Source organism: Mytilus californianus, unplaced genomic scaffold, assembly GCF_021869535.1.
Source record: "Mytilus californianus isolate M0D057914Y unplaced genomic scaffold, xbMytCali1.0.p SCAF_9, whole genome shotgun sequence".
Lineage (NCBI taxonomy): Eukaryota > Metazoa > Mollusca > Bivalvia > Mytilida > Mytilidae > Mytilus > Mytilus californianus.
Genome location: NW_026262745.1, coordinates 84,326,696 through 84,351,454, shown reverse-complemented (window position 1 = coordinate 84,351,454; position 24,759 = coordinate 84,326,696). Strand labels below are relative to the sequence as shown.

The 24,759-nt window shown below is 33.6% G+C and overlaps 1 protein-coding gene across 14 annotated transcripts in view; it reads right to left on the bottom strand.

Moving 5' to 3' along the window:
* Positions 1-588: 588 nt before the first annotated feature.
* Positions 589-24,759, bottom strand: part of LOC127714107 (C-Jun-amino-terminal kinase-interacting protein 4-like) — a 117,646-nt gene continuing 93,475 nt past the window's right edge. For all 14 annotated transcript variants that reach the window (XM_052220069.1, XM_052220077.1, XM_052220071.1 and 11 more), the window contains 2 exons: positions 11,471-11,629; positions 589-4,764 (listed from right to left, as the gene is read on the bottom strand). In XM_052220069.1, the coding sequence (XP_052076029.1) occupies positions 4,658-4,764; positions 11,471-11,629 (266 nt within the window). In that variant the 3' untranslated portion in view covers positions 589-4,657. The remainder of the gene's footprint in view (positions 4,765-11,470; positions 11,630-24,759) is intronic.

The window sequence follows — 24,759 nt, the reverse complement described above, 5'->3', positions numbered from 1 at the left end:
TGCAGATATCATCATGTGAGTTTTTATCATGTAGGTGCACAGTGATGAGTAATAACTATAAATAACACTGATTTTGATCAGGTTTTCCTAATTCTGAATGAAATATATTATATTGGTTGGATTTTCAATTCTTTCTTATAAGTTGCAACTTTGATGACCTTTTTCTAGCATCCTTTTAGAAATTGACGTGTTTTTGATATCCTTGGACTTCAAATTAAATGAAAATTGCACTTGACCACTTCATCGTCTTTTGATGTGATTCCAGCTATTAATCTGATTTTTGGTTTGTAGTTGTAAATTAAGAAACAACCACTGAGCTTGCATTTTGTTTTCATTTAAGATTTATGGCCCTTTTACACATCTTCTTTACAGGAATATTTGATCTTTTTTTTAACTGTTTGTCATGGCATTGTCAGTTTGCTTTTTAACTCATGAGTTGGAATATTCCTTTAGCCTCTCTTTTACATTTTATTATTTTATTATGGTGTAGTTTTGCAGTTTAAACAAAAGTCACAGAGACTCACATCTTCTGAAAGTTGACCCATAAAAAATTGGAGTGGGCAAGAAGTAATTAATAATATTATGTACTTTGCAATTAACATCTTTAATGTGATTTATATAATATATTACATCTTATATTAGATTAACAAATAATTTTAGGTCTACAGCAATATAATTTAGCATTTAATAATATCCATGCCTATATCTCATTAACAGATCAAACTTTAATTGATGTGAAAATACAATGTAATGATGATAAGATGAAGAAAGCAAACTAGTTGTTCTATTAAATTTGTTCAAAGAGGCACCATTAACAATTGCTTTAAAATGATAGACATACATGTAGCGACAACATAACCACAGAATAATAATCATATACAGTAACAGGTCACCTCACAAATATATAAATACCATATTTGCATATTTTAGAAACTATATAATGTTAAAGGACATACATAAAAAATAGGTTTACACCAAAACTCATACATCTGTTAACAAATTCCTCTGTAACATATTAATTTAATTTAATTAAAGGTATTCAAATGAAAACATTCAGTGTTGCCAATGTAATTTCTCAGGTGGAACTTTGGTAAATCTACGATAAAATCACCTAAAGTAAGTCCTTTCAACTGAGCAATATTGATTTTAATAACAAACAAATATTCAAATAGCTCTACTCCCTCTCGGTAAATTTAAAAATTGAACAAGCAAAGTTGCAGGAAAATCAGTTAACACCTGTAAAAGTTTGGGTGTAAATCTCATGTGATACAGAATGTCCAGACTTAACCAGATTCAGATCCCTCTCTGCAAAAAACATTGATATTCTAAGTAAGTAGACATGTTAACACAACTGCATGGAGCCAAACTTACATATAACAAGGCCATGTGTAGTTTTGATGCATTAGGGAATATGAACATCAGTAAATAAAATTCTTTCCAAATCAAGAATTTTTGGGGAACTCCAATAATGTAAATTGTAAAAACAGTTGCACAACTAAGAAAAATTTAATTTGAAAGTTTCTCTGGAAATTATTTCCACCAAACATTTCTCTTTGTATTAATATTTCGATGAAAGTGCTTGCTAAGAAAGACAATCTTTCGACATCAGGTAAATACTGTCAATAAACAAACTTTGTGATAAAACAACAACAACAAAACACTCCACTGAACAATAATAACCAAATAAATTAAAATAACAAGCAGACCTACAGCAAAATACAAGAAATATAAAAACACCATTGGAAGTTCAATATCAGATATAAGACAGAAGAAGGTAACATTGAAGCTTTTACAGCTTGTTCCAATGATAAGAATGAAACTTTTTTATTGTTTTAATATAATGGATTACCTTATGTTGACACAAAACATTTATATGTCAATCAACTACTTACAAATGAAAATTGTGGCAAAAACTTTGCTGTTTTTAAATTTAATACAGATTTATTATTAATTGAATAGTGAACTTTCGAAGATGGTTTTATACTTCTTGTAATTAGGAGCTATCCATAATTCTAAACCATTTCCAAAACGACCCACCTAGCACACTTTAAAAAAAATCATCTTGTAGGAACCAATGGTGACTGACTGTCATGGTCCTGACTTTTTACAGTCACTTATTGCACAGCACAAAACATTTCACCTACATGACAGTCAGTCATATGTTCATACAGACAAAACAAAGGAGCAATACAAACATACATAAAACTTGTTTCAAATTAACAACTTGCAATCTTGAACTTCATACAATAAATTGAACACAAAATTTTAGATAATTATGCAAAACCACATCATCCAATCCTGTAGAAAAATGATTGGGAATTATGGATAACTTCCTCTACATTGAAACCATGTGGTAATAAAATGGAATCAAAAATATTTTAACCTACATTAACATAACAACATATCAAACAAACGTAACAGAATAAAATCATGTATGCCATGTAAGCTTTGGCAGTGGTTACGCTTCCAATAACACTTCCACATGGAACAAAAAAGCTTGGGCAGTGGTAATGCTTCCAAATGGTATCACTTCCACATGAAACAAACATAACTTATCTAATTAAGTGATAACTTAATCAAGAATTTACTATCTATACGCTTAAAACCTTGTAACAAATTTTATTTCATTCCAGTCTTATTCCAGACTTTAAACAAAGATAAAAATATTGTTCATGTCATAAAATTTACAATAATGGAAACAAATAAAATGCATTCTATATCTTATAAATTGCTTTGATGACATTTATGAGCAATTGCAACAATAGACAAAGCTTTGCACTGGACTACAATTTTATGCAACCTTTATGAATTAAGGACCAGAATCCTGACCTTTCACACCCCATATTAGGTTTGGCACCTTCTAACTCAAGTTTCTCATAAAACTTGAGTAAAAGTCATTAAAAGCATAACAAACAATGAGGTCTCACCATCCCCTAACAAAAGAGCACCATGATCCTAATTATTATCTAAATTACTTAATTATTTGTTATATGAGAGTATATAGAAAAGATGTATAAATTTTCAATTAAAATAGGGGGATATATACCTCATTTTACACTAACACATCCTCATTATTTGTTTACAGTAATGGAATCCTAAGATGTTCACAGGTAAGAATCCTTAGACATAATATTAAAATACTACAACAATATCTATAATAATTTTAAAGTGACTTAATGGTATCTTGTTTAAAATTTCTGGTCTTGTTAAATAATATTTGTTAGAAAATGTTTTCCACAATAATTTAGCAATGAAACATCAAGAACTGGCTTGCTGATTTCAATTAAAATAGCTCAACATTAAAATATCTTTTGATACTTCAATAACCATAAAAATGTCTAGGTTTTACAAACCCAAATCAAACTGTTCAGGAAATTAAAATCTGATTATTGCTTAATCTATACCAGTATGATAAAAAACAGACAAATTTCAGTAATTCTGGAGTGAGTGGCTATGGAAAGTTATATCACTGATATTCATAGTAATCATTCACAGAATTTTATTCATTTCAAATTATTTTCAATGACATGAAATATTAAGTATATTAAAGCAGAAATAATAATGAGTTTTTCTGCTATAATGGAAATCTGGTTTTCTAAGGAATATCCACTTAACTCTATTTATAGAAAGAATTTGATTGAAAAGCAAAGCCTATAATTAATTTAACTCAGAAAGTTAATACCTTTACAACTATCATGTTATCTCATTACAAGAAACAAGATCTTAAATTAGATTGTTTCCTCTCGTAAAACTTGTAATACATAAGAAAGCAATGTTTGTCCCTCGGACATTTGATGTAATTGTTACGATTTATATTGTATCTAACAATGTCCTTCATAAAATAGCTAAATAAAAGTCTTGCCTTTGGTTAAATTTAGATTATATGTTATAACTAGGTTTGATAAATATAAGTTGTATACAGAGAATGATGAATACTAATCTTGTTCCATCAAGGATATTAAAGTCTGTTTACATAGAAACCTGACCTAGTTCCTCTTGATTATACAGTGACATTGCTGGTATTCCAAGTATTTTTAGTGTAAATAATCTAGAATAAATTGGGGACATTTGGTAAACTCCATTTGCACTGCATTTGTGAATTGAGGGTGTGGGTGGTAGGTTGGGTTGTGTAAGGAAAGTTTAGGATGAGAAATTTTTAATTGTTTATCAAAATTCATTTTGGGTGGTAAAAGGAAAGTGATGTTGTGCTGTAATTTTTCTTCATGTAAAAAATATTTTCTCCAAGCCAAAACAGCAGGGGCATAAAAAGCTCAGCTTAATGAAAAGAATTGATTTTTCTGATACTGGTCAAGACTAATGAATGCTTGGGGTAAACAACAAAGAAGGGTCCCAGGTGTCTACACTGAAGGCTATATGCATATCCCATATGAATTATGATGAAAGTTAAACAGGAACATAGGGGTGAACAGGGGAACAGTAATTTTCACAACAATGCCAACAGGCTGTTCTCTTATCGCTGCACCCCAAATTTCAAGTATTCAATCGGAAACTGGCTAAGAACCTTGCCAACCAGTCCACTCCATGGTACATAGATTGTCTTCACTAATTCAATTGTTTTTTAAAAGAACATTACATTTTGGTAGCTTTGTCACAATTAAGCCATGCCAATATATCCACCGATGCATGTGATTTGACATTATGATGAGCTAGTCACTTCCCAAACTATCAAATGACTCCTTTCTCCTTTACTTAAGGATAACTTCTTCTCATCTTCCTGAAGGATTTCATCATCTTCTCCATCACCTACAATCAAATTCATATTCAATATGTAACAATTACATCTATACTACTAAAATAACATGGTCCAATATGTTAGCCGGCATAACGTAATAAACTGCTTCGCTGAGCGCAGCTGGATACGCCCGCAGAGGTCCAACCCTGAACAGTTGGGGCAAAAATGGACACAATATTCAAACTTGATACAGGTCTGAATTTGGATTGTAATTAAATATTTGACATATTACAGGTTTCTGAATAAATGTAGTCAAAGAACTTGAAATTGGTTATATGAATTGAATTTATATTCAATTAAAGATTTCTTGCTGTTGTGCAATACACTGTGCTGTTGCGCAATACTTAGTAAATCTGTTGTCAGACTATAAACAAATAAAGTTCAATTAATTCTCAATGTCATATTAGAAAATTATGAAAATCAAAAGGAGCTTACATCAATAAATATAAACAATTCACCAAAGTTTCATGGGAATTGCTGACAGCATTTTTGAGTTATTGTCAGAAAACTGGAAAATCCCCCTTTTTTAATGAATAAAACCCAATAACTCAGAAATGTAAAATGTAAAATTTATAAAATTCTAAAGGGAGCTTACATCAATAGATATAAACAATTCACCAAAATTTCATAAGAACTGCTGAAAGCATTTTTGAGTATTTGTCCGAAAACTGGAAAATCCCCCTTTTTTTTTAATAAAACCCTGCAACTCGGAAACGTAAAATCTAAAATTTATAAAAATCGAAAGGGAGCTCATGTCAATAGATATAAACAATTCACCACAATTTTTTTGCAAGTTGGTGAAAGTATTCTTGAGTTATTGTCCGAAAATTGGAAAATCCCCCTTTTTTTAATGAATAAAACCCCATAACTCTGAAACATAAAATCTAAAATTTATAAAAAACGAAAGGGAGCTCACGTCAATAGATATAAACAATTCACCAAAGTTTTATGCAAATTGGTTAAAGCATTTTTGAGTTAATGTCCGACATGTTGACGACGGACGGACAGACGGACAGACGGACGGACGGACAGACGGACAGACGGACAACGGTATACCATAATACGTCCCGTAAACGGGCGTATAAAAACTATGAATCAAAGAATTCAACTATACATATAACTAATATAGGACAATAGTGTTGATTAAAAATTACACCATTCCTAGGCCCTTTTGTTTTTTCACATAATTAATATTGCCAATAATTAACAAATTCCAGGTCCAATCTGATACCGATACAATAGTACATGTCACATGTAGTTTCCAGTTGTAGTAAGAAAACCAGGACAGGTTCAAACAGAAAGATTTTGAAAGCAGACTCTGCATCTTATAATAAGCATGACTTTATCAGATGACAATACCAATACTAATAAAATGCTTCGCTGGGCGCAGCTTGATACGACCGCAGAGGTCGAACCCTGAACAGTTGGGGCAAGTATGGACATAACATTCAAGCTTGATACAGCTCTGAATTTGGGTTGTGATTAAATATTTGACACAGCATAGGTTTCTGACACAGAAAGAATGTGGTCTAAGAACTTCAATTTTTTTAATTTACCTATTATGGTCCAATGTCCAAAATCAAAATACACGGTTAGATTCAGCATATCAAAGAACCCCATATATTCAATTTTTGTTGAAATCAAACAAAGTTTAATTTTGGACCCCAACTTGGACAAACTTGAAAACTGGTCCCATAATCAAAAATCTAAACACATGTTTAGATTCAGCATATCAAAGTACCCGAAGAATTCAATTTTTGTTAAAATCAAACTAAGTTTAATTTTGGACCCTTTGGACCTTAATGTAGACAAATTTAAAAAACGGGACACTAAATTAAAAATCTAAAAACACAGTTAGATTTGGCATATCAAAGAACCCCAATAATTCAATTTTTGATGAAATCAAACAAAGTTTAATTTTGGACCCTTTTGACCTCAATATGAACCAATTTGATAGCGGGCCCACAAATAAAAAATCTAAATACATGGTAAGATTCAGCATATCAAAGAACCCCATATATTCAATTTTTGTTGAAATCAAACAAAGTTTAATTTTGGACCCCAATTTGGACCATCTTGAAAACTGGGCCAAAAATCTAAAATCTAAATACATGTTTAGATTCAGCATATCAAAGAACCCCATATATTCAATTTTTGTTGAAATCAAACAAAGTTTAATTTTGGACCCCAACTTGGACCAACTTGAAAACTGGTCCCATAATCAAAAATCTAAACACATGTTTAGATTCAGCATATCAAAGAACCCCAAAAATTCAATTTTTGTTAAAATCAAACTAAGTTTAATTTTGGACCCTTTGGACCTTAATGTAGACCAATTTAAAAAAACAGGACCCAAAATTAAAAATCTAAATACACGGTTAGATTTGGCATATCAAAGAACCCCAATAATTCAATTTTTTATGAAATCAAACAAAGTTTAATTTTGGACCCTTTTGACCTCAATATGAACCAATTTGATAGCGGGCCCACAAATAAAAAATCTAAATACATGGTAAGATTCAGCATATCAAAGAACCCCATATATTCAATTTTTGTTGAAATCAAACAAAGTTTAATTTTGGACCCCAATTTGGACCAACTTGAAAACTGGGCCAAAAATCTAAAATCTAAATACATGTTTAGATTCAGCATATCAAAGAACCCCATATATTCAATTTTTGTTGAAATCAAACAAAGTTTAATTTTGGACCCCAACTTGGGACCAACTTGAAAACTGGGCCCATAATCAAAAATCTAAACACATGTTTAGATTCAGCATATCAAAGAACCCTAAGAATTCAATTTTTGTTAAAATCAAACTAAGTTTAATTTTGGACCCTTTGGACCTTAATGTAGACAAATTTAAAAAACGGGACCCAAAATTAAAAATCTAAATACACGGTTAGATTCGGCATATCAAACAACCCCAATAATTCAATTTTTGATGAAATCAAACAAAGTTTAATTTTGGACCCTTTGGACCTCAATGTGGACCAATTTAAAAACGGGGCCCAAAATCCAAAAACTTAATACACGGTTAGATTCAGCATATTAAAGAACCCCAAGAATTCAAGAATAAAACCCCATTGAAATTGATCAAGAAATAAGCAATTTATACGAAGTATCTTCTTTTGCACAATACTGTGCAATTGAATATTTCTTGCTATTGCGCAATACTGTACAATTGACAATTTCTTGCTATTGCGCAATATTGTGCTATTGGATATTTCTTGCTATTGCGCAATACTGTTAAATTGAAGATTTCTTGCTATTGCGCAATACTGTGCAATTGAAGATTTCTTGCTATTGTGCAATACTGTGCAATTGAAAATTTCTTGCTATTGCACAATACTTATTATATAATAATTTACACATCCTGTTTGGTGTGTATCTCCTACCATATCATTATTATTTGCTTTTAAATATAAATCAGAAATAACCAACTTAAAATGGAAAATTTTAAAAGAAAAAAAAAAGGAAAAAAAGAAAAAAAAAAAAAAAAAAATCCCCCCCCCCCCAATTTTTTGAACCCCCTTATGATTCATCACCCCCAAACTCAATCCCAGCCTTCCCTTTGTGGTATGGTACCTTGCAGTACAATTTCAGAGAGATCCATACACTTGAACACAAGTTATTGTCTGGAAACTAGAAAAATGCTTATTTTTGGCCCCTTTTTGGCCCCCAATTCCTAAACGTTTCGGGCAATTACCCCCAAACTCAATTCCAGCTTTCCCTTTGTGATATGGAACCTTGTAGTACAATTTCAGAAATATCCAAACACTTACACACAAGTTATTGTCATGAAACTAGAAAAATGCTTGTTTTTTGCCCCTTTTTTGGCCCCTAATTCCTAAAATTTTGAGGCAATTACCCCCAAAATCAATTACAGCCTTCCCTTTGTGATATGGAACCTTGTGGTACAATGTCAGAGAGATCCATACACTTACACACAAGTTATTGTCTGAAAGTTACAAAAATGCTTATTTTTGGCCCCTTTTTGGCCCCTAATTCCTTAACTGTTGGTACCATAACCCCCAAAATCAATCCCAACCTTCCTTTTGTGGTATTGAACCTTATGGTGAAATTTCATGGAGATCCATTCACTTAAACTAAAGTTAGAGTGCGAAAACCAATGTGTCTTCGGACGACGCCGGACGACGACGACGACGACGACGACGACGACAACGTCATACCAATATACGACCAAAAAATTTTTAATTTTTGCGGTCGTATAAAAATCCAGGCTAAAAATAAGGCGTAGGTACTTTACTTTAATTCAGTCACGGACCCGCAATGTTGCGAGTGTGTTCTAGTATATATTATGATGACGATGAATGTCTGCTTAACATCTAGTGAAATTACATATGTGATACTGCAGAGAAACTCTTCCAATACACAGGGAGAGGATTTTGCAAGCATCATATGAAATTTTAAAAAATGTCCTTCACGGGCGCAGCTGGATACGACCGCAGAGGTCCAACCCTGAACAGTTGGGGCAAAAATGGACACAATATTCAAGCATGATACAGGTCTGAATTTGGATTGTAATTAAATATTTGACACATTATAGGTTTCTGACACAGAATAAATGTAGTCAAAGAACTTGAAATTGGTTATATGATTTGAATTTATATTCAATTGAAGATTTCTTGCTGTTGTGCAATACACTGTGCTGTTGCGCAATACTTAGTAAATCTGTTTTTTCAGACTATATTCAAAGAATTAGCAAAATAAATTGTGACCCCCAAATTTTTTTTGGAAAATTGATAATTTCTTAAATCTTGAGGAAAAAAAATTGTCCCCTCCTCCTCCAAATAAAATAATATTTGAAGAAATTTTCTATTTGTAAAATGTGGTACAATTTAAGAGACATCCATACACTTAAACACAAGTTATTGTCTGAAAACTAGAAAAATGCTTGTTTTGGTCCCCTTTTGGCCCCTAATTCCTGAAAGGTTTGAGCCATAACCCCCAAAATGAATCCCAACCTTCTACTTGTGGTATTGAACCTTGTGGTACAATTTCAGAGCAATCAAAATACTTATACACAAGTTATTGTCCTGAAACTAGAAAAATGCTTATTTTGGGCCCCTTTTTGGCCCCTAATAGCTAATTCCTTAACGGTTGAGACCATCACCCAGAAAACAATCCCAACCTTCCTTTTGTGGTATTGAACCTTTTGATTAAATTTCATAAAGATCCATACACTTAAACTAAAATTATTGTCCGGAAACCAAATGTCTTCAGACGACGCGATATCAATATACGAATGCAAATTTTTTGCGGTCGTATAAAAATTAACACAATTGTTTTTTTTATATTCATTATATGTTTATGTTGTAATTCACATGGAATAAATATTCTACTTATGAATTAGTTAAATACTTAATCCAAATTCTTAACCTGACCACAGGAAATAAGGTTATTGTTATATGACTGATTAATAGTTGGTCTTAAATGTCACTTTTGGCTATTTAATGGCAGCCAGTTTTGGGGGAGGTAGCTGGAGTACCTGGAGATAACCACGGACCTTCGGCAGGAAAACTGGCAATCCTAGTCAATTAAGGTCAGAGTTGAATTCACATAGTCATGCACCACTGGAGTTCAAACTCTTAACCTTGGAGTTGACCAGCAAGTGATCACTGAAGATGAACTACTAAGAATACCTGGCCTCTGAGGCCCAAAAGCTATATGAAATATGTCAGACAGACATATACATCCCACATCAAATTCAAATCAACAAAATAGTTGACCCATTATGCATAGTAACAGAGGAAAAGGCCTCATCCTGAAAACTTTTCAGATCACTGGAGCATGAGACTGAGGTCAGACCATATGATGGATTGACATATACTCCTTGTAAGTAATTCTCATTCTACATATCATTGACCTTTTATTCTAGATACAGAGGAACATATTTCATCTAGAAAACATAACATGACCACTGGAGACTGAACTGAGGTCAAGACATATATGTCAAACAGACATTTACTTCTTTTAAGAAATATACATGCATACTAATAGATAAAAGAAGATGTGGTATGAGTGCCAATGAGACAACTCTCCATCCAAGTCAAAATTTATAAAAGTAAACCATTATAGGTCAAAGTACGGTCTTCAACACGGAGCCTTGGCTCACACCGAACAGCAAGCTATAAAGGGCCCCAAAAATTACTAGTGTAAAACCATTCAAACGGGAAAACCAACGGACTTATGTATGGTTGACCTATCATACATTATAAAAGTTACTAAGGGTCTGACTTCATTCTGAAAACTAAAATTAACCAGCAAAACTAGAAATTATGGTAAAGATCATATGACATATATATGTCAAACCAATATCTGGTTTATACCAGTACTCCTTTCAACTAATGCACATACCAAGTATTGTTGATCTACCACCTATAGTTACTGAGGAACAGACCTCATTCTGAGAACTTTACCTGATCAATAGAGCATGGAAATGAGGACAAGGTCAGGTGACAATAACTTAATGACAAGATCTAGTTATGAGCTACCTCCATTCATATTTTTGTCATCATAGGTGAAAATAAGGATAAAATATTGAGGTTATTTGTAAATTGTTAACCAGAAAAGTAATTCTTATGCTGACCTCCAGGTAATGTCTTCACAGGTAAAACTAAAACTATCAAATAATAAAACGTATACAGTGAAACACTCTAAACTTAGACCAATCGATGGCAGTCTAGTACTAACCTTGGTATAGTCCTATCCTAAAATCTACATATCCTTCCCCTCCTGATAAAACCAGTTTACTATTGCTAGGTGGAGCTGGGGTAGCTTCTTGGTAGATTTTGTTGGCAGTGGTATCTGTTGTGTCCTCAGCTGTCCCACTTAATCCTTTTCTTTTGGCACCTAAAACAAAAGACAAAAGAATTTATAAATAAAATCAAATTACCTAAAGAGTAACCAGAACCATTTATCCACATAAGGTGTCCATACTAGTTTTTTTTTTAACAATATGAGTAAAAGTAGATGAGGGTTTTCCCAAAAGAGACAGCTACCAAGATACACCATAAAACAACAAAGACACACTAAAGGTCAACATATAATCTTAAATGATAAAAGGGTGTTCATACCATATTTCAAAAGGTCTAAGCTGAGTATTGCAGCGTTTACAAATTGTTACAGATGGAAGGACTCACTGACACATAGATGCAGTGCATCAGTGACCAAGTCTACCTAAACAGGAACTTTTTAAAAGAAAAAATAGCAATACCCCTCCCCCTCCCCCCCCCCCCCCCCCAAAAAAAAAAAAACAAACAAAAAAACAAACAAAAAACAACACCTCATTTTAATAAATCATATTTTCTAAGTTGAGAAATTATTCTTAGGTTTAAGGTAAACTTGTGAGTATCATTTGGGAATGCAATCTTCACATGTTTTACACTTTACAAATTAAATCTAGAGTGCCTATTATTTTTTAAACAATGATCTTTCTTCTACATTAACAGCATACAAATTCTTCTTTTAAGGCTTTATTAAGATGCCATTTTAATAGATCTATACATGCCATTTATACATGGCATATCTGTAAACGACAATATTATTTTTTTTAATCTTTCAAGTTTTCAATGTAACACATTATTCATCAAGTGGAAAAACCATGCAGCAATGTTGAAATTGTTGTTTGACTTTAACCTTCCATCATGTTTTCATTATTATTCCCTGTGGGAATTTATTACATAAGAATTACTTTTTTGAATATGTTTTGAAAGCTCTAAACCAAACCACTGTTGTTTTTTTAAAATATTGATATGGCACTGGGAAATTCCATTTCCTTCGAAATCAAAGCGTAATAATTATCTTGATTGGAATTAATTCTTTTGAGTTTGCCGTTCACTTGCAACAATTATCGCCCAGGTAAAATAAACCATCACCTTGTAACTTCTCGAATGTTTACAAAGGAAATCTACAAAATTAATTGATTTAACAATCAGAACAGGAGAAAAATAAATGAAGGATGCTACGAATCTCAGACATCACAGCAATCAGACATTACAGTCCTTAATCATTGATGCAACAATCAATAATTTATGGGCAGTCAATTTTAAGTTACAACAAAAAATTAATTTAGTTGCAACTAAAACTTCTGAAGAAAGAAAAAATTCTCCTACAGTTAATTATAACAGAGAAAATAAAATGCTCTGCAGGGCGCAGCTTGATACGACCGCAGAGGTCGAACCCTGAACAGTTGGGGCAAGTATGGACACAACATTCAAGCTTGATACAGCTTTGCATTTGGATTGTGATTAAATATTTGACACAGCATAGGTTTCTGACACAGAATGAATGTGGTCTAAGAACTTAAAAATTTTAAATTGGACATTCACCTATTATGGTCCAATATCCAAAATCTAAATACATGGTTAGATTCAGCATATTAAAGAACCCAAGAATTCAAGAATAAAACCCCATTGAAATAGGTCAAGAAATAAGCAATTTATACGAGGTATCTTCTTTTGCACAATACTGTGCAATTAAATATTTCTTGCTATTGCGCAATACTGTACAATTGACAATTTCTTGCTATTGCGCAATATTGTGCTATTGGATATTTCTTGCTATTTGTGTAATACTGTGCAATTGAAGATTTCTTGCTATTGCGCAATACTGTGCAATTGAAGATTTCTTGCTATTGTGCAATACTGTGCAATTGAAAATTTCTTGCTATTGCACAATACTTATTATATAATAATTTACACATCCTGTTTGGTGTGTATCTCCTACCATATCATTATTATTTGCTTTTAAATATAAATCAGAAATAACCAACTTAAAATGGAAAATTTTAAAAGAAAAAAAAAAGGAAAAAGAAAACCCCCCCCCCCCCAAATTTTTTGAACCCCCTTATGATTCATCACCCCCAAACTCAATCCCAGCCTTCCCTTTGTGGTATGGTACCTTGCAGTACAGTTTCAGAGAGATCCTTACACTTAAACACAAGTTATTGTCTGGAAACTAGAAAAATGTGTTTTTTGGCCCCTTTTGGCCCCAAATTCCTTAACGTTTAGGGCAATTACCCCCAAACTCAAACCCAGCTTTCCCTTTGTGATATGGAACCTTGTAGTACAATTTCAGAAAGATCCATACACTTACACACAAGTTATTGTCCTGAAACTAGAAAAATGCTTGTTTTTTGCCCCTTTTTGGCCCCTAATTCCTAATATATTGAGGCAATTACCCCCATCATCAATCCCAGCCTTCCCTTTGTGGTATGGTACCTTGCAGTACAATCTCAGAGAGATCCATACACTTGAACACAAGTTATTGTCTGGAAACTAGAAAAATGCTTATTTTTGGCCCCTTTTTGGCCCCCAATTCCTAAACGTTTCGGCAATTACCCCCAAACTCAACTCCAGCTTTCCCTTTGTGATATGGAACCTTGTAGTACAATTTCAGAAAGATCCATACACTTACACACAAGTTATTGTCATGAAACTAGAAAAATGCTTGTTTTTTGCCCCTTTTTTGGCCCCTAATTCCTAAAATTTTGAGGCAATTACCCCCAAAATCAATCCCAGCATTCCTTTTGTGATATGGAACCTTGTGGTACAATGTCAGAGAGATCCATACACTAACACACAAGTTATGTCTGGAAGTTACAAAAATGCTTATTTTTGGCCCCTTATTCCTTTACTGTTGGTACCATAACCCCCAAAATCAATCCCAACCTTCCTTTTGTGGTATTGAACCTTGTTGTAAAATTTCATAGAGATCCATTCACTTAAACTAAAGTTAGAGTGCGAAAACCAATGTGTCTTCGGACGACGCAGGACGACGACGACGCCAACGCCAACGTCATACCAATATACGACCACAAAAATTTTTTTGCGGTCGTATAATGATAAAAATGAGGGTTTGATTCTATTTTCTATCAAAGCCAAAACCTTTAGGTTAAAACTGTGAGACAATTTTATTGCAAGACACTATTTCTATTCAGATTGTAACAGCAGTTCTACATGTGTAGATTGTAACAGCAGTTCTACATGTGTATTTGCAAATGTTTGAAACCAAAATTGCTGAAGTCAGTAAAATTAAGCTTCATTCAGGAGACTTAAACAAAAATTAAGACATTAGTTCAATTTTCAAATTAACATTTCAACAGATACAAAATTTTCAAATAGCTCTGGCAAAATTCCAATCAAACTAATGACCAAATTGCAAGAAAAATAGTTAGCTAATCAAAATAAACTTGATCCTTAAAAAGGTCTGACCATGCAGATAATTATATTAGACCAGACATGTAGGCGCAAATCTGGTCTAATAGCTATTTTCCCCATTAATTTTCATTTCCAAGAATAGTAATCTGTAATCAATAGTCTGCCTTGGTTTTATGATTAGCCATGAGAATATATGTTGTAGGATTCATGTAGAGACAGAATATACCAAGGGATCTTTACATAATTCCAAGGGAAGCTGACAACGCAATGGCCAAAAACAAAAGACAAATAAAATCACAAACACTACATAGAAAACTAAAGACTGAGCAACACGAACCCAACTTGGCTGTGCATGATATTACAAAATGTTCAGAAAATCTCCAACTGATCTCCTATTAAGACTCCAATTAAGGATTTAGATTGAAGTAACACACACAAACATCTCTTTCCATTGTCAGAGAATATTATTCTATCCTGCATGTTTTCCAATTTCACATGTATAATCATATTGCTTAAGCAGTAAAGTTACTGATCTCTAAAGAATCAATGACCTCACACAAAACATAGATAGATACCACCTACATAACGTTATTTCAGTTCTGAACTAGTGAAAAACCATCTGTCTGCATGTAGGTCTAAATATACAAAATTCCTCAGTAATAACAGTTCACAGTCTCAGTATATATAGTATGAATATAAAAACGAAACAGCAACCTCAATGACAAAAATAACTAAAAGAGATCTCTATTATTGATATTGACCTTAATGGCATGCAGATCTTTTTTTTTATATTGTTTCAGTTAAATTTATCCACAACTTTTATATATTCTGAGATCTTTATGATTAAAAACTAACATATTGTTTATACACCTTTGAACTGTTGAAGACAGCATGTTGCCCTTTACACACCGGGCATACCGATATGAAATCTGCAGATTGATCCAATCTCGATGAGCATTTACACGGAAATTACAAACGGAGGGTAAGTAAAATCTGGATCTGTTTCCACAGAGGATTAGGCTGCATGGGAATTAGATCCAAATTTTACCTAACCAAAGTTTGTATCCCTCCACGGATTTTGGATCGGGATACCCAGTGTGCTTAAGATGTCTTTAGTTAATTTTGTTGTTGTATTGGTGACTCATTTACGTATAGGCCACATCTTTTATTCATACTTAAAGAAAATATCCCTCTACACTCTTTACAACCTATAAAAGGAGATATTTTGTAAAACTTGTTATAGGCAACCCAACAACACAATAAAACCAGAAAAGAGGTGTGAATATATAGTCTTCAATGATAGGAAAGTGTCTTAACCTGATGTCAAGCTCTACATTTACTGCTCAGACTAATTTTTATTCATCAGATACCAATTTTCTTTGACTTGGTGAGTATAGGGGAAAAATTCAAATGTTCAACCAAGCATACATTTTCTATAGGCTTGATTGCAAACTTTTGCTAAACCAGGAAAGCAAATATCTAGGAAAACATAACTTTTTCTCAATCTACAAAGATTGGTACCCAAGAAAATAAATAAATTCACAATATATGAGGGTAGGAATGCCCTTTACCGTCAGGCGTCAAACGGTCATTTTTGGCTACCGTTAGCGTCAAATTGGTTAAAATTTTTCTGTGATTCGTCAAAATATCCTTATCCTGATTCGTCAGAGGTCTCAAATAATTATTGTTACCGTTATTTTTGGAAAAAATTTAACGTGATTCGTCAAAATCAGTCGATTTTTTTATCGTCTAAAAGAAAGTACATTTATCATCATGCACCAAAAATTACTGTTAACGTCATTTGACAAGAACTTTTACCATTATTCATCATGAAAGTACCCCCATTACGACTCTCATATAGTGCAATCCTTGCTCCGACATTCTATTGGTATACATTATACCACTAATGCTAAGCTATGATCCCTTGTCCTGATTGGCTATACTGTTTGGTCCTATACTATGATATATAAGCTCTTCAAAGTTTGTATAAGGTTTTGGATTTTCAAATATTTTGGCCTCAAGCATCACTGAAGAGACATTGAAAATTGTTGCAATGCAGTAAAATTGGTACTATTAATGTTATTACTGGTTTATCTAGAACTGACTACATGATTGGGCAATCTATTAATCATTTTGCAATTTATACATGCTTGAGAAATTTTCTGTAATTTGTTCAGACATTGAAGCATAGTTGAGCAATCTGTTAGAGTTCAAGTTCAAGTTCAACAACATATTATCATCAATCAAAAACACCATTAAAAGCAGAATAATCAAGTTAAATTTGGATGTGTACAAATGATTACAATGGTTTTTTGGTTTAGAAGATTGATATCAAATAAAAGTACATGCAATGGTAATCTATTTTTACTTTGGAATAGACCTTGATACATGCTTGGTCTAGGCACAAAACATGTTCATCAATTCATGAAATATTTGCAAATCGTCCTATAGCAAAGGAGAACAACATTTTTTAGTTGATTTGGTTACTCTATCAATATACGAGTATAGATTTTCAATATACCATTATACTTAGACTCTTTCCATTGATATATGTACAAACATGTAATGGAATTTGTTGACATTGTTTCTGGTTTAAGATTTTCCTGAGGCTGTCAGTAACTAATCCATTTAAACAAGGAAATAAACAATGGAAAGTGCATTAAATGTTAATACTCCTCCCATCAATTCTCCATTATAATAAATGTACAGTGTAATACTGTAGGCAATAATAATTTCTTAATAACCATCCACTCTAATCCAAGGTCATTACAGACAATTTATAACAAAAGTCTCATTTAATTTAAAATATTAACAGATTACTAAAAGGACAAGGATAAAAATATTAAAGATATGTCTTCACTATGGAAAACCTGAACTATTTTCCGCAAATTTTTAGAAACAGTATATTATATGATGATGATAGATGGCTGTTTAACATCTACAGGCAAATTAAATGCATGTTTCTGGCAAGAAAATGTTATATAATATGAATATTAACCCTGCTTTGTACTAAACCAAAACGCTGAGCCAGACTTTTTTAACGTGCTTTTTCACAAGGTAACGGTCAGCAGGAAGACCTGACAACCTATGCAGACACATTATTCTGACTCTTAAGACAACCAGTCTTTGCTCTTACTCCTTAATGTCAGGTGCTTAGCGGAGAACCAGCAAATACCAAGTTTTATAAAGTCTTTGGTTTGACCCTGCCAGGGTAAGAACGAACAACCTCCTGCACATTAGACAAACACGCTACCGTGAGACCACCGAGGCGGTTTAGTATATTATAATAAGCTGATGGCAGTGTAATCCAAGTGTAATCAGTATATGAATTATATAGTCATATCATGTAAAAGTTTTGATATTCATAAATTATGGTCTTTCAAATCCTTCAGGCAAAGTAGACTTTAGACAGTGTCAACAGTTGCAATAAAATACAAAAATTAAAATTAAAAAAAAAATATTCGAAATTCAGATTCAGGGACAACCAAAACTTAAAAATAAATCAGGTTTCGCTGTCTAGAAATTTCAAAATTTAAACTCTGTGACAATACACCACTTGACAGAATGACAAATAAAGCTGAGCATCTAAATAAGTCTATTGTACATTTCAGGAAACATGCTGAACTGAAGTCTCGAAGGATTCAGTTAAACATTGTGGATATTATTCCATACAAATAATGGATTTCTTTCTGTCTGAATCAAGCTGTCAGATACAGAACTTTATGTTATTATAAAGTAACAGCATGGCTGTAACTATCTTAAGGTTGGTCTCTTATCTAGCCGAGGTCACAAGAGTTATTAGAGACAGACAGAGAACCAATGTAATCAGTTTACAAAAGAGTAATAAATAATCATTTAATGATTGTCTCCAAGTTATCAAATACTTTATAGGGAAACAAACCAGACAGTATTTACATTTTCTCTAAATGTGATTTCAGAAAAGTCATGTTTCTATTTCATTCTCATCATTACTGATACCATATGACTGTTGACTGTACGGAAGCATGGAAAAAAACCACTCATTAAATCAGGTCTTTTGTACAGTTTTATTGCCAAAATCTGCCATCTTTGCTGATGAATGATAACACTAATATCCTTATTTACACCAAAATGTCCTTTAAATGAAATTGGATACCCTGCATTTATCATGCTTTTCAATAACATATGATCAAATCACTGAAAGTCTGACCCCCCCTCCTTAATTATTGAAAACTATCACTCTGCGTTGACAATAATATCTTGGTGTAAATTAGATACACCCATTCTGGCTAAAAACCTCAAGGTGTATCTAATACATGTAATTGTGATAACTGGACTGTATGATCAAGGCTAATCTTTTGTTTTTTTTGGTTAACATATACCGTAAATTGGTTTTCTCTTAACCATCATCATCTTCCAATAATGGTCAGGAGTCGTAGACGACTGTAAATATTGACCAGGCGTAGGTCTGAGGGAGCCACTCTCCACACAGGTTTAAATATGTACAAATAAAAAGCTGGTATTTACAGTTAAAACTATCTACATCAAAAGGTGGTTTATGTGGTTGTCCTCAGGGCCGCAGCTGCATGGAGGCTGGCCTTGAAGTCGTCCAGAGTGGCTGAGTTGGTCACTGTTGTTGGCAACTGGTTTCAATTCTGGATAGTGTGTGGAAAGAAGGATTGTTTGTACACTTCTGTTTTTGTGTAGATCTGCCTCAGTCTGTTTGCACCTCTGGTTGGGTTGTCACTTTTGTTGATGATGCTGTCGGTTTCTGGTATGGAAATCATGCCATTGATGGCCTTGTACATGATCAACAGGCGATGGTCTTTACGTCGGTCTTGTAGTGATTCCCAGTTAAGAAGCTGAATCATGTTGGTGACACATCTGACAGGGGTTTTATCTCTGTAGTTATTACACATAACGGGCTCCCCTTCTTTGCACTTTGTTGAGGCGGTTTATGTATTCGACTTTGTATGGGTCCCATACAGCAGACGCGTACTCCAATGATGGTCGGAATCATGGATCTGTATGTTGTTTCTCAGACTGTTCTGATACAATATCTGAAGTTGCGGTGCAAGAATCCTAGAGTTCTTGAGGCTTTGGCTGTAGTTATCTCTGTGTGCTTTTTCCAACTTAGATCTTCGCTGAGAGTTACGCCAAGGTATTTGCTGCTGTCCACAATTTCCAGTTGGTTTCCATGTAGGTGGTACTGTGTCTCCAAGATGTTTTTCCGATTGGTGCTTACTCTGATGACTGTGCATTTAGCAGGGTGAAAGCTCATCTGCCATACTATTGCTCTAGGGCAGTCAGGTCTTGTTGGAGGTTACTTGCATCTGCTTGATTCCTGATGTGCTTGTATAACAAACTGTCATCAGCAAAAAGGAGAACTGGGGAAGATGAAACTGTGTCAGGCAGGTTGTTAATGTATATACCAGGAACAAGAGTGGACCTAGAACGGTGCCTTGGGGAACTCCAGAAAGAACATCTAGCTTCTCTGAGGTAGAGCCTTCTACTATCACTCTTTGTGTCCGAGATAACAAAAATGATGATATCCATTTTTGGGTGTTTCCTCTAATCCGGGGGTCTCATTGGGGGGTTCTGATCCCGGATCCCGCTTACTGTTTTGTCAGATTCCCTTATCCCGCTTACACTATGTACTTACGCAATTCTCTGTAATTTCCTGTCTCCCGCTAGACTTCATTTCCCGTTTTCACGGCACAATAATTTGACTTTCACGTTTCAGGCTTACAAAAAATCGGCAATCCCCGGTCACGCTTAGACCCCGAATGAGACCCACTAATCCCTTAAACTCCTAGCTTGTACAAAAGGTGTTGGTGTTGCACTTTGTCGAAAGCTTTGGCAAAATCCAATAATATGAAATCAACCTGATCTCTCCCTATTTTCAGTTTTTCTGCTATTCCTTGGATTGTTGATATCAGCTGTAATTTGCATGGTCTTTTGAAGCGGAATCCATGTTGGCAATCTGTCAGAATCTAGAAGTTATCTAGATGTCTCATGATGGATGAATGAATGACATGTTCAAGAACTTTGCTGACAACTGATGTGAGGTACACTGGCCGGTAACTTGATGGAACATTGCACTCTCCTTTCTTAAAAAGTGGTGTAATAAGAGCCTCTCTCCAGTCTGATGGTACAGTCCCCGAGTTTATGGAATACTGGAATAGTAGGGTGAGTGCTGGTGAGATCTCAGCTGCACATGTTTTTTAGGAACCTGGTTGGTATTTGGTCTGGACCAGACGCTTTGTATTGGTTAAGTCCCTTCAATAGCTTGATGATGCCAATTTCGTTGATCTGGATGTCATTCATGCTATCAAATGGGCTTGGTCATTTATCTGGCATAAGGTCAAGTCTTCTTGTGTGTATACAGACTGAAATTGGTGGTTCAGGATTTCAGCTTTGGAATGACTGTCGCTGTGTAAAAATCCATCTTTATTCAGAAGAGGTGTTATTCCAGCTGGTTCTTGCTTCTTACTCTTTACATAGGACCAGAAGCGTTTTGGTTTGGTTTTGATGTCATCGTTTACTGTTGTTTAATAAAATCATGCTGTGCTGTTCTCATTTCTCTTTGCGTTTCTGCTTTTAGTCTCTCATAATGTGTCCAGTCCTTGGAGTTGTTGGTGGTTTTTGCTCTCCTGTAAGCACTTGCTTTCCTTCTACTCAAGCGGCGAGTCTGAGTGTTAACCCATGTGTGTGTGTGTTTTGATGATGACATCTTGGATGGAATATGAGTGTCAATAAGAGATGTTACTCCTTCCTTAAATACTTGCCACATATGATCTAGATTTCGGAATTCAGAGCATCTGAATTCTGTAGCGAATTCTGTAATTGCAGATCGAAGTGCCGTTTCATCTATCTTTTTCCAAAGATGAATTTTTCTACGTTGTGGTTTTTTCCTTGAGACTTGGCGGGTACTATCATAAAGGACTATGTCATGGTCACTTTTGTCACCCAGTGGTGGTCGTTGTTTACAACGTAGTTTAAATGCTGGGTGACTAGTAAAAAGAAGATCCCAAAAATTATCTTGTTGAGTAGGAAAGTCCACAATCTGTTCTACCCCCAAATCATGTGATAGGTCTAAATATAGTGGATTGACTTTCTGTGGGTATTGATGGCATGTGTTTTATTTTGCTGCTTCGTCAAATTGATGTGTTTAATTTTGGCACAATAGTAGTGAGCGAGCTCATTTATATGTCTTTATTTACCCGTTTATTAACAAAATATCTGAGTTCAATGACTTACACAAACTAGGAACACGACAAAGTTAACTAAATTAAGGAATCAGATACCGATGTAATTGCAAATAATGCCGTATCTCGGGGTTCAAAGCTGAAAGAAAGTGTGAAAAAAAAATTTATACATTTTATTGACAATAAAATCTAAAACATTAAAATCACTTTTTAACAAAGTATTATCCAGGCGGGAAAACCCTGGTCCTGGTTTTCCCAGGCTGTGCAATACTCCCAGAAATTGGTAATACTGGGCAACATGATTTTTTAAGCTTATTTTGACACAGAATTGTAAAGACTTGTTGTAGTTTCAAAGTATTATAGCTAAATATATACATTTTAGACAGATATCCATTGAGAGTCATTTCTAGAGTATTGAAAATTGAATGTCTTCCTTTTCTCCAAAAATTCTATGTAGGCAGAATACAAGTTTTGCACATTTTAGGATACCTTATGTAAATTTCCAAGCTTAGATTTTTAGGAATATTGAGAAGAGCTTTTCACATTTGTCTAATGCATCTTCATGTACACTTTTCTTAGAGATGCTGGAACAGTACTTTTTCAGATTTATACACTTTATAATAAGAGTCTCAAACAAGGGAACTTATAAATTAAAATACTATGTTTTATTTTTATAAATATCTTTAATGTATTGCATTTGTGATTAATCACTAAATCCTCCTTAAAATTCTGGCCAGTATTTCATATTGCCCAGTATTATCCAGTAAAACTCAGTAAAACCTGTGTTTTCTCAGTATTTCCCACTGGGCTGGGCAATACTCATAAAACCAGTGTTTTTGCCAACCCTGCAGTTTAAATACATTATTTATGTATTAAAAATATCATATGAAATAAATTTTAATCATCATCTCTCTTACGGTACATGTATATCTATTGACGACCATGGATTTAAATTTCAATCCTCATGCCTCTAGCAGTACATGTTAATTTATTGAAGATCAAGGATTACAAGGACTGTTGATATTCTAAAGATCAAAAACAGCGTCTAATCAGCAATGTCCATAGCCTGGCATATTCTGACATGTGTGAATAGAAATTCATATTGTGTTTTCTTAACAATTTTAGAAAATTGACAATTAAGTTAAGATTATATAGCGTTGTTGTCAAATTATACCCAATATTTTTTTGCAGATTTGGCTATGTATAGAATTGTAGGAAATATACGGAAGATATAATTGCGTAAAATACTTTTCCCAACAATTAACATTACGATACTATCATACCAGTACACAATTTTGTTGTTTAAATTTTTGTCTATTTTCGTGTGTATAACTTTCACTTTCATTGGAGGCGCCAAATAAACAAAAATAAAACTACAACCAAAATAACCCAATTTACGGTATACATGTCTTCTGTGTAGAGCAAAACAAGACATTCATTCATGGAATCACAATCATACAATTTTTTATAGGCATGTACCAGTACTATGAAGCGTTTGCAGAGTTTAAATTTTACATTTCTGGGACTTACATGTTGCCAATGTTTTATTTTCATGCTTTTTAGATTTCTGGGACTAACATGTTAGCCTTGTTTTATAATCATGGTTTTTTATTTCTAGGAATAACATATTGGTGTTGTTTTTTTCAGGGATTAACACATTGCAATGTTTCGGTTCATTTAGTTGTTTCAGAGTTTAGTGTGACGTCCATTTTCTATGAACTAGTACACTTTTTTGTTTAGGGGCCTCCAGGTGTGGGATTTCTCGCTGTGTTGAAGACCCATTGGTGGCCTTGGGGTGTATCTGTTCTTTGGGAGGGTTGTTGTCTCTTTGAAACATTCCCCATTTCGATTTTTGATTTTATTTTTTTATTTTCTCGCACTAACAAGTTGGCGATGTTTTTTTCTTGCTTTTTCTTGTCCCTGGTAATGAACTTCCTTACACAGGGGATATTTTCATGTTTTTATCTTAATTGCACAATAAATCCCTCACAAAAATTCCCTACTTCAAAAATTTCTCTTATTTACATCTTGAGGTATAAACTAATGGAATTGTATGATGTCTCATTCATTTAACATCCATTTTTCTTGATAGAGGGAAGACAGGCACCAAGAAACGCCAAGTTAGCTTAAAACATGATAAATGCACAACTTAATCAATTGGAATGTATCGAAAAATTCTTTAATTACCATACAAATTTCACTGTGAAAACTTTATGACAAGGACCTATATTATAATTCAACAAAATTGCTTTTTCTCAAATACATGGCTAAATACATTTCCATGTACTATGTCTTATCCTCAGTCAACTCAACTTTGAAAGTATGGGCAATCTACTTATCATAGCATAAAGATTCAAGATTCCTTTTCTTGCAAAAAAAAAACTACTAGTTCCATGAGATTCCAATGTAAATAGTCTTCAGACAATTAGTGTCAAATTGGCTAACAAATCTCAAGCAAGTAGCAGCTAATTTTAATTACTTTTTAAAGCTTTGAATTACTCTAATTCTCAAGGGAATTTCAAATAATGCAGACTCAATCTGCCTCAGGTTTATTAGATCAATAATTCACGTTCAGAAGAATGAAAAACATTGATCTTATTAACTGCCAATATGCAGCAGTTTAGACTACAATATG